The 14,791-nt window shown below is 44.0% G+C and overlaps 1 protein-coding gene and 1 non-coding gene across 2 annotated transcripts in view; both read right to left on the minus strand.

Moving 5' to 3' along the window:
* The window catches only part of RASSF3 (Ras association domain family member 3), a 77,390-nt gene extending 66,239 nt beyond the window's left edge, over positions 1 to 11,151 (minus strand). The window contains exon 1 of the mRNA XM_007179746.3: positions 10,493 to 11,151. Within this exon, the coding sequence (XP_007179808.1) occupies positions 10,493 to 10,603 (111 nt within the window). The 5' untranslated portion in view covers positions 10,604 to 11,151. The remainder of the gene's footprint in view (positions 1 to 10,492) is intronic.
* Positions 1,656 to 1,728, minus strand: TRNAK-UUU (transfer RNA lysine (anticodon UUU)). Its single transcript has one exon. It is a non-coding gene; the product is annotated as a tRNA-Lys (tRNA).
* Positions 11,152 to 14,791: the final 3,640 nt, after the last annotated feature.

Consider the following 14,791-nt stretch of genomic DNA (forward strand, 5'->3'; position numbering starts at 1 on the left):
GGAAGCATCTACCCAGCTAAATAGGCATGAGACTCAAAGACCGGTGTTCTCAAGATTTCCACCTACCTAACATATGGTCAAAAGCCATGAACATTGCTCACACCAAGAGGAAGACCCACTCAGAAGTACAAAAAAAATTAAATTCACCGTTGTTTTTTGGTTTTTTTTGGCTGCACTGCGCAGCATGTGGGATCTTTAGTTCCCCAACCAGTGACTGAACACCCTGCAGTGATGCAGTGGAAGCATGGAATCTTAACCACTGGGCTGTCAAGGAAGTCCCTAAATTCACTGTTAATTAAAGGAACGCAATAACAATGAGGTGTCTTTACGAAGTTTTTCCTCTTTCTTAATGACTACATCCAGTGGAGCTGAGGGTGCAGTGAAACCAGATAAAAATACAGTCTTAAATTGACAATAAATAACTATAGCCATAAAATGGTTACACCCTCATGCTCAGTAAATTCTATTTTGTACATCTATCCTAAAAGAAAACAATCCAGGACTTCCCTGGTGGTGCAGTGGTTAAGAATCCCCCTGCCAGTGCAGGGGATACCGGTTCAACCCCTGGTCTGGGAACATCCCACATGCCGTGGAACACCTAAGTCCATGCACCACAACTACTGAGCCTGCGCTCTAGGGCCCACGAGCCACAACTACTGAGACCGTGGGCCGCAACTACTGAAGCCCACGCGCCTAGAGCCCGTGCTCCACAAGAGAAGCCACTGCAATGAGAAGCCCGCACACCACTACGAAGAGTAGCCCCCGCTCGCTGCAACTAGAGAAAGCATGCGCGCAGCAATGAAGACACAACATAGCCCAAAAAAATTAAAAATAAATTAAAAAAATTTTAAAAATAGAAAAAAATCCATAAATGGTAAAGGTTTCTTGCTCTTGTTCACTACTGTGTTATTAGCAAAATTAGAAACATCCATGTTTTCCCTTATTTCAGGAATAACAGGCTACTCAGTAAAATACAATGTAGACATCAAAATGATAGCTGAAATCATGCAGCAATTTCTCATAATTCTAAGTTTAAATAGCAGGATTCAAATCTATTAGTATAATTTTCCTCAAAAAATTAAAAATAGAATTATCATATGATTCAGCAATGTCACTTCTGGGTATATACCTGAAATAATTGAAACCAGGGTCTCTAAGAGATATCTGTACACTCATGTTCACAACAGCAATATTCACAATAGCCAGAAGGTGGAAGCAGCCCAAATGTCCATCGACTGATTAATGGATAAACAAAATGAGGTACATATATATATATAATGGAATATGATTCAGACTTGAAGGAAATTCTGACACATGGATGAACCTTAAGGACCTTATGCTAAGTGAAATAAGCCAGTCACAAAAAGACAAGTACTGTATGATACCACTTATGAGAGACACACAGAAACAAAAAGTAGAATGCTGGTTGCCAGGAGCTGGCCAGGAGGAGAAAAGGGGAATTGTAGTTTAATGAGGACAGAGTTTCAGTTTCCAAGATGAAAAAGTTCTGGCAACTGGATACACAGCAATGTAAATGTGCTTAACACTACTGAACACTTAAAAATGGTTTAGATGGCAAATTTTGTTACCTGTACTAAACCACAATTTTTATTTTTATTTTCTTGTCCATGCCACCGCAGCTTGTGGGATCTTAGTTCCCTGACCAGGGATCGAACCTGGGCCCTCCGCAGTAAAAGCGCAGAGTCCTGACCACTGGACGGCCAGGGAATTCCCAAACCACTATTTAAAAAAATGATAGTACAGTATGATTATATACGTGCAAAACAGAAAAATGAAAAAACCTAGAAAACAATTCTACAAAATAATATTTATATATAAATAATATCTGTGATGTGCTTTTTATAGCATGGTTAACAAAATTTAAGGGGCTCCCCTGGGGGCGCAGTGGTTAAGAATCCGCCTGCCAATGCAGGGAACACGGGTTTGAGCCCTGGTCCAGGAAGATCCCACATGCCGTGGAGCAACTAAGCCCATGCACCACAACTACTGAGCCTGCGCTCTGGAGCCCTCGAGCCACAACTACTAAAGCCCGAGCCTAGAGCCCGTGCTCCGCAACAAGAGAAGCCACCGCAATGAGAAGACCGCGCACCACAACAAAGAGTAGCCCCTGCTCGCTGCAACTAAAGAAAGCGGCGCACAGCAAGGAAGTACCAAAGCAGCCAAAAATTAATTAATTAATTAACAAAAAATAAAATAAAATTTAAGAACATATTGCTCTAGCTATTCATAAAATCTTAAAATCTTTCCAGTACAAATGACATGCATATGAGAAATTACTCATTTTTTCAGCATATACAAAACAAACATGGAGCCAAATTTTGAACTCAGATCTTGCTCTTTACCATGGACAAGAGTTGATCTAACTAAACGGCATGAGAGCAGGTTTCAGTCTGGTTTGTTCACTGAATCCCTAGCACAGTCTAGGCCATTGTGAATATTCAATAAACACTTGAGAAATGAATTTAGGAAACTCCTTTCACAATCCACACACACATACACACACACACACACACACACACACACACACACACACACACTCTCTAAATCTTTTAAATCCAAGATCTTCTAAATCTATTCTTCTGGTCTCCAATTCCCCAACTCATCCTTTTTCCTTCTCTTATTATCTCACTTTGTTTAGTATCTGGCAAAAGAACTGAGTGTTGCAATATATAATTGGTAAATTATCTTAGCTGGTGGAATCATGTAGCAGCAGTGAGCAATTAGTCTATAAAATGCAGATCACTCTGGCTGTTTTAATACTCTATGAAAGAATGAGCCCTCTCCTCTGTACACTGAAGGCACAGTGGCAGCTAGAATGCCATTAGGATGGTTTTATCCTATCAGCTCACAAGTGAAAAAAAAGGGAAGTCCCCCCACACAAAAGTTTCACAATCTCAAAATGCTTATATGTGTGACCCAAGCTAGGCTGAGAAGAAACTATACCAAACAGCAAACGGCAAGTTCCTCTTCACAAAGAAAAATCTTCCCAGTGGGCCTGGCTGGTACCACATCCATTCATCTGCAGCCATCTAAAAGACGGAGATTCATACCCCTGGCAAGAGTTAGCGCAAACAGCATCGTCCAACAGAGATATAACGCAAGCCACTAACTTGAAATTTTCCAGTAGCCATGTTAAAAATAAACAGGTAAAAATTAATTTTATTTGACTCAATATATCCCAAGTATTATTTCAACATGTAATCAATATTAAAAAATTATTCTGGTATAGTTTATATTCTCTTTCCTTTGTCTTGGAAATCCAGTATGTATTTCAGACTCACAGCCTCTCTCAAATCAGGCGAGCCACATTTCAAGCGCTCAACAACCATATGTAGCTAATAACTACCCTATGTGGGCAGCGCAGTTTTAGAACGATGGCCACTTCTATTTTGTGACATTTTTACATTTATTTCACATTTTAATCTTTTTTATGGGCTCTGACATCTCTTTCCTAGTGTGTATCTGGGCCCTCTCCATTAAAAATATGTATATAGCAAGTAAACAAAAACCATTTCACCTAGCCACTGAGAGGCAAACCAGAACTAACTATAGGATGATTATGTTTCTGCTGGAACACAATCATCTACAAGTTTAGGACAGATGTCAGCAGAGAAATGTGGCTTGTTTTTACAGGGGTACACATCTCAGCCAACGTTTCCATCTAAATAGATGTAATAGCTTTACCAGACTTTGCACAATAGGGGTGGTTCCTGAAAAACTGTAAACAGTTAAAAGGTCCCTTTTACTAAAGGAGCTAGCTCTTTAAAGAAAAATGAGAGATGCTTTAATTTGTGTATTTGATAAGCTTTTTAAAAATTACTAAATGAGGCTAGGGACATTATTTTTTCACTGCTCTGTCCCCAGAGCCAGATTTGGGGGTGGGGGGGGGGAGATGCAAATCCTCCTTACATGTCACCTTCTCAGAGAAGTCTTCCTGAATCAGCAATCCGAGTACGCACCCCTCCCCTCAGCCTTCTACTCTTTCCATTCACAGCAAAAATAAACTGTTTGCAAAAATAAACTCAACTGTTGCATGAATGAATGAATGAGTGGCTTTCTTAAAATAAGGGAAAAAACAGTTATATCTAAACTAGAAGTAACAGATATACCAATATCATCCTTTTTTAAATGGCTAAGATACTGTGGAGGCTTATGGTCTAGTTGGGAGGGGGGAGGAACTGTGTACATTTGTGTATAAAGGAAAACTCACAGTACCAAGTACTGGGACTTCCAACCAAAATGATGAGTAGGCTTCCATTCATTCAATCGCCTACTAACTGCCGGGTATTTATTTTAGACCCTGGGTAAACATGCTAGTCTCTGTCCTAAACAAAATATAATAACAAATTATAATTTTTGCTATGAAGGGAAAGAGCAGAGGACTTTAAGAGGGAAGGGTGCCTACTTCGGATTGGTGGTTCAGGAAGACTTCTCTGGGAAGGTGACATGTAAGCTGACAAGGGAAGAGGAACTAAGGGAAGCAATTCCAGGCCCAGGTTCTGTGATGGGGAATAACTTGGATACTGAAGGCAACTGAAGAAGGCTTAATAAGACTAGGGTCCTGGGACTTCCCTGGTGGCACAGTGGTTAAGAATCCACCTGCCAATGCAGGGGACACGGGTTTGAGCCCTGGTCCGGGAGGATCCCACATGCCGTGGAGCAACAAAGCCCGTGCGCCTAGAGCCCGTGCTCCTCAACAAGAGAAGCCACTTCAATGAGAAGCCCGTGCACGGCAACGAAGAGTAGCCTCTGCTCGCCACAACTAGAGAAAGCCCACGCGCAGTAAAGAAGACCCAACACAGCCAAAAATAAAATATAAATAAATAAATTAATTAAAAAAAAAAAAGATTAGGGTTCTAGTTACAGGCTGTTATTTAAAAGTTGCTGCATCAGAGAGCGAACAATAAGCTGAGCCTTGTTATATAATATATATAATATAGGCAATAATTGCTGAGCCAGAATAAAACCTCCTACAGGCCAACATATATATCAGCTCTTCAATGAGACAAGGATACAAACGGGCCAAGTTAGCCAAGATGTACCTTTGCAAGCATACATCTTATAATATCCAATGTTGTCTTTCACCATCCCTTCCAAAGAGGGGTCTGGCTAGCTAATGACCCTGGGACAAATCGGAAGCGAAAAACAAGCCTCGAACTGGGGCTTTTATCAAAAGGCAGATATTTATGTGGGAAGCTGGGAGTAAGCAAGAACTGATGTTCCGGGCTAGAAGCTGGTGATCAGGCCACACTAGAAAGCATTCGGTCAGCCTCATTTTTTTGTCCCAGAAGATGAATGTTTACAGTATGACATGCACTGACTGCCAAAGGAAGTCTAAAAAGAATAACCACATTATTGGATATTTTTAGCTTTTCTTTTCGTAAATGTTTTGTGTCACTGCTTTCCAAATTAATTCCAAATCTTGCAAGTTAGCCAGAAGAAGAAATGAGGTAGAGAGAGTGTATTGTTCATGTATGCGGGTATATAAGATTGGTGACTAATTTCCTTTTGCAATTCAGTTAAAGGAATGTGCCTCTGTGAGTCCTGCTCACACAAACACAAAATTCCAATGGATTAATACTGTGCAAGAACAGAATATATCGGACACGGCAACAAAACGTGCACACGACTGTGCACCCGGCAAAACGGACTGCTGGGAATGTTTATATTCAGTAATATAGAGATTCAATGTTAGTATAAAAAGTTTAACCGAAATACCTTTAATGTTATAAACCATGATTCTTTGCATCCCCACCTCCCGCAGTCTATCACCAAAACTTCCAATGGAAACACTGAATAAAACAGTGCAACTCATTACTGTTGATTCTAGCAATAAGACACAGAACCAGAGAACCACAAAACTATTTAAATTATAATAAGGAAAAAAACCCAGGGGCAAACTTGAGGCCTGTTATGTGGAGTCTCACAGGCTTGCCTTATTAAACCATTCTTCAGTTCAACTTTTTTAAAAGCGTGGATGGTTCAGAAGACAATTTCAAGTTCTTCAAGACTTCTTGACTATTCTACTTCTAAAGCGAATATAGTGTCATGTCTTATTCCTATTATCTACACAAGGCTCAAGCCTTAGCTTACAGTAAAAGCAGAATAAGACATGCTGACAGATTATATTAATAATTTTAGTCCATTTCTTATTTATTTATTTTATTTATTTATGGCTGCGTTGGGTCTTCGTTGCTCTGGGCGGACTTTCTCCAGTTGCAGCGAGCGGGGGCTACTCTCTCATTGCTGTGCGCGGGCTTCTCATTGCGGCGGCTTCTCTAGCTGCAGAGCATGGGCTCTAGGTGCGCAGGCTTCAGTAGTTGTGGCACGCAGGCTCAGTAGTTGTGATTCACAGACTCTAGAGCGCAGCCTCAGTAGTTGTGGCGCACGGGCTTAGTTGCCCCGCAGCATGTGGGATCTTCCCGGACCAGGGCTCGAACCTATGTCCCCTGCACTGGCAGGCGGATTCTTAACCACTGTGCCACCAGGGAAGTCCAACAATTTTAGTCCATTTCTACTCTTGGAAGCCTGAATGTGTAGAAAAGGAAAATTATGGTAACAGACTGTTGACATTCTTGGCTCTGCATGAAACAAAACGGTGAATTCAAAAGTATGAATTATGAACACTGTAATGAAGATATATGAATGACACCTATCGGGTGTCAAAATTTTAAGAAACTCCTAAATTACAGATGTCCATTTTGCAAAAGGAAAATGGAATACTAAAATTATTTTGGGGACTTCCCTGGAGGTCCAGTGGTTAAGACTCAGCACTTCCACTGCAGGGGGTGCAGGTTCGATCCCTGGTCGGGGAACCAAGATCTCGCATGCCGCATGGTGCGGCCAAAAATAAAAAAACAAACAAAAATTATTTTTATAGCCGAGAAGCAGCAAAAAGGAGACCAGAATTTGAGTCAGGAAAACGAGTTCTGCCTTTCCCCCACCTAAATGGAGGTCTTCGGTGAACCACTTAACAAGGCCTAACCTTTCATTAGGTTAATGCTCAGAGGATTCTTGGAAGAATCATGAGACAGGGTACATTGAAAACCCATAAAGAGCCTACAATTATCAAACCAGGAAAGAATTCATTCATTTCAACTAATATTCACTGATGGAGGCCCTGGGGATACAGCAGTAAGCATGACATTCAAACTACCACCAAAAGGGCACACATGTTCATCCCCTCTATATTTTTCAGACCGGTTTTTAAGCCTTTTCCTTTTTTTTTTTTTTTTTTTTCTTTCTTAAAGAGGGCACCAATGTAAAATAAGAAAGAAAATAACATTTTTGTTATTCTTGGAGAAAGAAAGAAGTTGGGCTATGTTCCTTTGCCTGGCAAGAGAAGAAAGAAATTTCTCAACCTCCTTCCCCCTTTCTCCCCATCCTGCTTTTACCACAAACAATTTGCTTTCCCTGGATATTTTCAAGAGTTCTAGAAACCATATTTTCCTGGGTTTTCCACCAGGTGGTATAGCACCAAAAAACTCACTATTATCAATAATAGATCCTTCTGACAACATTTCTCTTTCCACCTCTCTGAAGAAAAGATAAACTTCACTTCTACACCATATGTCAGAAGTGCCTACCTAATTCTTACAATCACCAGCGTAAAAAATGAGAAAAGGCTTATCTAACCTTCGATAAAAGAAATATTCTGTATTGAGTGTCTTGCGGGCTTCCCTGGTGGCGCAGTGGTTGAGAGTCCGCCTGCCAATGCAGGGGACACGGGTTCGAGCCCTGGTCTGGGAGGATCCCACATGCCGCGGAGCAACTGGGCCCATGTGCCACAACTACTGAGCCTGCGCGTCTGGAGCCTGTGCTCCGCAACAAGAGAGGCCGCGATAGTGAGAGGCCCGCGCACCGCGATGAAGAGTGGCCCCCACTTGCCGCAACTGGAGAAAGCCCTCGCACAGAAACGAAGACCCAACACAGCCATTAATAAATAAATAAATAATTAAAAAAAAAAAAAAGAGTGTCTTGCTTTAAATTTATGATGTTTTACTTCCTTAACTCACAAATCTTATCAGGAATTTAACAGACTCACTCTTTAAATAAACCCAAATGCCCACAAAAATTCAATTAGAACACCTTCTGCAACTGGCAAATAAGTCCTCTAACTCAGCACCCTGTATGTGTTATGTTAGAAGGGGAAATACACAGGCAATAAAGTTTCAGAATATACTTTGAAGCTCTTTAAGCAAAGGTCTAGGTCTTACTGTCCTGATTTTCAGCACAATCTTCAAAATACATATTGATGTCAGACCAATTCTAAACGCTAAATAAGTAACATTAAATGAGTATAATATATAGATACTAGATGAATATTACATAAGTTAATGAGTATAACATAGAAACACTGTGTGTGTATAAACCCAGAAAAAAATATTTTTACTTTTAAAGCACTAAAGCATTTTCATACAAGTTCAACATGGATACTTTGGTCCTTGTCAAGGAGCATCTCACACCTGGAGAATTCAAGACCAGCTAGTTTTTTGGAGATACTAGTCACCTCCGGAATAGACTTCAAACTACCACAACCATCTCTGACAATCTCTATTCCAAGTGTCAAATGGTGACAGCAAGAAAGTAGAGAAAGGAAAGAAAGGGGAGGTCAAGAAAGAAAGAGAAAAGCAAAGTGAAAAAAGCACAAGGAAATGCAATCCTTCTACGAATGACTGGAGGGTGGGTATTTCTGACTTCGAAACCTCACAGCAAATTCATGTCCTTAAAATACACTCCACTAAAAATAAGATTTCACTTGCTATGGACTGACTGTTTTGCCCCACCCCTGCCCAGTTCACATGATGAAGCCCTAATGTGACAGGATTTGGGATGCAGGGCCTTTGGGAGGTAACCAGGTCTTGAGGGTGCCCCCCACACAATGAATGGGGTGAGTGTCCTCTTAAGCGGGAAAGAGGCAGCCCTTTCTCCGGGTGAGGACACTGCCAGAGGTCGGCTGTCTGCAAGCCAGGAAGGGGCCCTCATCAGAACCCGACACGCTGGCACCCAGATCTCAGACTTCTAGCCTCTAGAACTGTCAGAAACACATACTTGTTGAAGTCACCTAGCTTGCGGCATTCGTTACAGCAGCCTCAGGTTAAAGTGACTGGTAAATAGTATGGCCTTAAGGCTTAGAAACAATAAAGAACGGAGACCTACTGAACCAGAACTTCACTTGGGGCTACCTGCTACTGAATAAGGGTACCCGACTTCACTCTTGCCCTTCCCTCTCCCCTCTCCCCCCTACTTCTGGTTTGGAAGTTGAGAGGTTCAAAAAACTTCCGAATCGTAACAAGAAATTTGACCTCATAAAGTGGTTAAATAAACTTAAAAAGTCTGGCAAGGAAACCCTGACACATTACTCCGTCCTCACCCCTCCCAGAAGGCATCACCCGGCCTGAACGATTTTCCTTGCTTCTAGTCTCCAGAACTAAGTCTGATGGCGATGTCTGGAGCGCGCCTACTGTTTTTTAAGAGCAACCAATTTGTTCCGGTCCAGCCTTCTCTCATCTGATACGAGCACGTCTGGGTTGGCAGGGCTTCCTTGGTGTGGCTCCCAGGGCCAGGAGGCCGCGGGGTTCAAGCGCCCGACTTCGAAGTCTGCCCAAGTGTCCTGTTTCGGGGTAACCTCCCTGAAAGACACTGTCACGGTCGGCGAAACCGGCCCAAGTACTCTTCCCATCTTCTCCCAAGTCATGCTTCCCACGGCACGCTTCCTCCAAAAAAGGAAGAAACCGGCCGAAGGCTCAGCTCTCGCCGGCCGATCCTACCTAGCACCGGAACTTGTTTGCAAAACATTCGAGGCACCTATACAATTGACTTTACTGGAAACGCACAACCTTGACTCCCGCTACCAAGATTTAATGAACGCCTGCTCTGGTCAGGCCAGGCGTTCCTCTCAGCGCTCCCCCACCGATCCCGCCACGAGAGGCGCCTGGACCGGGAAGGTAGGGGAGGCCAGGTCCCCACATCCACTCCTGGCTGTTACACGGCCCCCAAGCCACTCCAGGGGCCACAGGCCAGGGAACGGACTAATAGTGGGGGCCGGCGTGAGGCCCGCGAGGGGGCGAAGGGCGTCCCCAGGCGCAGGGGAAAAGCGGGGAGTGGCCGGCGGACACCTCCTGGCTCTCAGAACTGCCCCCCAGCCGCCGGCCGCCGGAGGCAGAGCAACAGAGGCCATCTGGCGCGGCAGGCGGGAGCGGGCCCTCCGCCTCCCCGCCCTCCCTCCGGCTTCCCTCCGGCTTCCCTCCCCAGGGCGCCCGGCGCACGCCCGCACGCACAAGCTCAAGGCACTACCCCGGCATCCGGAAAGACAGAAACCCCTTCTCGGAGGCCTCCTCCTCCTCCTCCTTCCTCGCGAGCATCCCCCGCGCGCCCCGCGGAGACCCGTGGACTTGGGGGTCCCGCCGCGCCGGGACTCCGCGGGAGCGACCGAGCGCCGGCTACAGCGCCTACCGGGCACGCCACTCACTTGCTGGCCGGCGCGGGGCTTGCCCTGGGGCGCTCTCCTGAAGAAGGAGGTCCTGGCGGTGAAGAAGAAGTCCTCGGCGTCCTCCTCCAGGCTGCTGTAGCCGCTGCTCATGCTGCTGGTCCCGTCGCGCGCGGGCCGCCTCCCCGGGGAGCTGGCGGCCAGGCAGGGGGTGCCGCGCCCGCCCGCCCCGCGAGGTTCCCGGCGCGCGGCCCCGAGCCGCCGGCGGGCCGTCCTGCTGCAGCTGCGCCCGCCGCTCAATTCGGCCGTCCGGGCCCCTCCTGCCGCCTCCCGGCTTCCCGGCCCGATTCTGGGCGCGGCTGGGGCCCTGAAGCTCCCTGCGACCCCGCCCCTGGGGCCCCGCCCCGAAAGGCCCGGGACGCTCCCCGCGCGGCCGCAAGTGGGGGCGGCGCAGCCGGCTTGTTCCAGGCGTGCTGCTTTTCCCTAGCAGTATTTAGGGAACCCCGGGAGCCCTGCCACGATGGCTGCGTCTGTGCTCCCGGTCGCTTCCCCAGCCTCCCGGATCCTGCCAATTCCTCTGAGATCAGTCCACCCGCCCCACGCCCGGCTAGCTCGGGTTTGGGGGAGGGCCCAAGCAGAGCAGGGAAATTTCTCCGCTGTCCCCGCACTGCTCGCCCCCTCCCGGGGTCCAGCTGGTGGCAGTGGAGATTGCCCGGCCGAGGGACAACCCCCCCCCCCAAGACCCTCAGGCGTCCTGCAGCCGTTTCGCCCCGTCCCGAACTCCGGCAACTCGGCCCTCCAGGAGGGTTAAAAGTTAGCTGAGACGAATGGGGAGGTAACGACTGGGTTGAGTTTATTCAAATGAAAACATCCTTTCCGGAAATTCAGTTGAGCTTCGGTCTTTCCCTCTTGCCCTTCTTTCTAGTGAGGGTTCATTCCCAGATAAGGACCGCCAAGGTCATTATGATCTTTGAGGCCACTTGGTGCGAAGGGGGGTGAACTAGTTCTGCAGTTCGAGTACTTATTAATTAAACCTGCTTTTTAAATGTCCCCTTCCACAATCCGCTTTAAACCTACAAGGCATGATTTCAGCGTTGGGGTGAAGGGTTCAGGGAACTCTATTAACCCTCCTCAAAAAAAAAAAAAAAAATCCCTATTTTCTGAATCCTGTCAGCTAATCCTCTTTTAAAATGCAAATTTTTCCTCCAAGCCACCTGTGGATGTTAGTCATTTACACCTTGGTGTTATTGAATTGATTTAAATCATACTAATTTCCTTGCAGAGATCCTGACCGAAAGGCTGTTTTGAAGTTTCAGCCCTGCTATAGTAAGCCGGCTTTAGGAGAGGTTTCTTAAGAGGGGAAGAGACGGGTTAGAAAACAAATTTTTCAGCCATTATAGCTAAACTTTCTTGCATTATCTCCTTTAGTCCTCAAAACAACTCTATAAGGTAGTTAGGACTATTTTATGCTCATTTTACACCTAGAGCAGCTGAGGCTTAAAGAAAGGAAGGGAGCTGTAAGGTGGCAGGGCTGGGATCATTCTGATCTGAAGAGCTTCAGATACCCTTCTAGGTCCTCTGCTTGGTCCGTGTCAGCCATGGTCGCTTGTGGACTAGCTGGGAGGGAGAGTTGGCCCAGAGATGACAAGAAGGAGAGAATTGGCTCTTGAGTCATCCTATTTCAGGCAGAAAGAAGGCTTGCATACCTGCTCTATCTTCCTTCAGGCTTACTCACATCCAGTTTGCAAAGTTGTCTATTAACCCAAGGGATTCACAGCAACCCCAGGAGGCAGGCCTTGGAGTTACAGCCCATTTTAAAGATCCTGCAACATTAAAGCCTTCCCAGCCACACAGCTACTGAATAATTAGAAACCAGGAATTCTAATTCTATATTGTTTGATCCCTATGTATGCCATGCACATAACCTAATGTAAGGGAATGAGATGATATACTTACTTTATAATAGATTTTTGTCATTTGGTTTCCATTATTTCATTAACATAATCCTCATTAAATACTCCAATTTAAGAGTCATGTGTATGTTAAAGAATTTAAATAACTTGTTTTATTGTGAGTGGAAAGAAGGAAATAACCCCACACAGAACAAATTATTTTACGCAGTTTCTGAATGCTGTGAAGAAACATATTAAAAGAAAAAATACATTAAAGTGCTTTGTGATCCACCACACCATAAATAGGATTTTTTCCTGGTATTGTTTTTAAGTTCCAAAGGACAGAATTAATTTTTATACCTGTCAGCACACCATTAGAATCAGGTGTAACAAAAAGGCATAATTGAATAATTAAGTAGAAGCACTGCTTTTAAACAACAAAAAGCAATAAATAAAGGAAGGAAGAATTGGCATTCTGTTTCCTAAATCAGCATAGTAATCATATATCTATATTTTTCTTTTTTTTTTTTTTTTAAAGATTTTATTTTTTTATTGATTAATTGATTGATTGATTGATTGCTGTGTTGGGTCTTCGTTTCTGTGCGAGGGCTTTCTCTAGTTGTGGCAAGCGGGGGCCACTCTTCATCACGGTGCGCGGGCCTCTCACTGTCACGGCCTCTCTTGTTGCGGAGCACAGGCTCCAGACGCGCAGGCTCAGTAATTGTGGCTCACGGGCCCAGCCGCTCTGCGGCATGTGGGATCTTCCCAGACCAGGGCTCGAACCCGTGTCCCCTGCATTGGCAGGCAGATTCTCAACCACTGCGCCACCAGGGAAGCCCTATATTTTTCTGATAGTATTTTTTTTTAAACACTTGGGCAAACTTTAGTACCTTTTTTTTTTTTTTTCGGCCACACCACGTGTCTTGTGGGGTCTTAGTTCCCTGACCAGGGATTGAATCTGGTCCCTAGGCAGTGAGAGCGTGGAGTCCTAACCACTGGACAGCCAGGCAGTTCCCCTGGTAGTGTTCTTGATAAAAAAATATTATGAATTTAAAATCTGGTTCATGAAATTAGTATTTGTCTGTAAAATTTGTCTGTAAAAATTCAAAATGTCACATTAAGCATTTTTAACATTTAAAATTCAGGGAAGGGGATGGAATAACTAAAATGTGTGCAACCAAGTTCAGCTGAATGGACTTACTGTCAAATACACAGGAGAATTTGTAAGAATTTGTAAGAAGAGGCTTTAGTAACAGTTTTAACCCTTTTTGCTCACCAAATAAACCACCCAGGAGAAAAATAATCCTATAAATGTGATTATAAATCACCAAGTTTAAATCAGATTCCTTAAGTACTATATATCCACAAATAGTAGAAACTCAAATATCAATATAATAAATGTAGAAAAAAATTTAGACACAGCTCACCCTTTGACTAAATATATTTAGAGGTAAAATTTTTCTTTTGTCAACTTGTCCTAATAAAACACAAGATCACAGAGGAAAAGACTTCTAGGTTTGACTATGTAAAATTTTTAATATTTTAACACACATAATGGCAAAAGACAGGGAAAAACTGGGGGAAATATTTTGTGCATAACTGTATCCTTAAAATACAAAGAGCTCATATAAATCAATTAGAATTTCGACACCTAATGAAAAAATAAGCAAGGGACATGACAATCAGTTTATAAAAGGAAAAATAGGGACTTCCCTGGTGGTGCAGTGGTTGAGACTCTGTGCTCCCAATGCAGGGGGACCGGGTTTGATCCCTGGTCGGGGAACTAGATCCCACATGCATGCCGCAAATAAGAGTTTGCATGCCACAACTAAGGGGCCTGCCTGCTGCAACTAAGACCCAGTGCAACCAAATAAATAAATATTTTTTAAAGTAAATAAAAACTATTAAAAAAAGGAGAAATAGAAATACCTTATCAGTCACTTATAAATTAAAACATTCATTCAGTCAACAAATATCTATTGAGCACATGCTATCTGCCAAACACTAATTTCAGCACAGGATATATCACTGGACAAAAGAGACAAAAATCTTTGTTTTAGGAGAGCATGTATTTTAGTGAAGGTTAGAGGGAGATAGGCAAAATGAATAAGGAAAGTATATGTTAGAAGGTAATAAGTACTCTCACATAAAAATTATGGAAGAAAGATGAAGAATGTTTTAAATAGACTGGTTATTGACACTCTCGCCAAAAAGGTCACTTTTCAGCAAAGATGTAGGAGGTAAGGGAGCTAGCCATGCAGATATCCTTGGGGAAAATATTTCAGGCAGAGAACAGCAAGTGCAAAGGCCCTGAGGCAGGAGTGCATTGGCATGTTTGAATAAGAGCAGAGAAGTCAGTGTGTCTGACGTGGGTGCGTGGAAGAGTTATAGGAATTGCGATACAAAAGGTTACAGGGACAGAAAGGTTACTGTTCCTATAGTACCTTGA

Source organism: Balaenoptera acutorostrata, chromosome 11 (assembly GCF_949987535.1).
Source record: "Balaenoptera acutorostrata chromosome 11, mBalAcu1.1, whole genome shotgun sequence".
NCBI lineage: Eukaryota > Metazoa > Chordata > Mammalia > Artiodactyla > Balaenopteridae > Balaenoptera > Balaenoptera acutorostrata.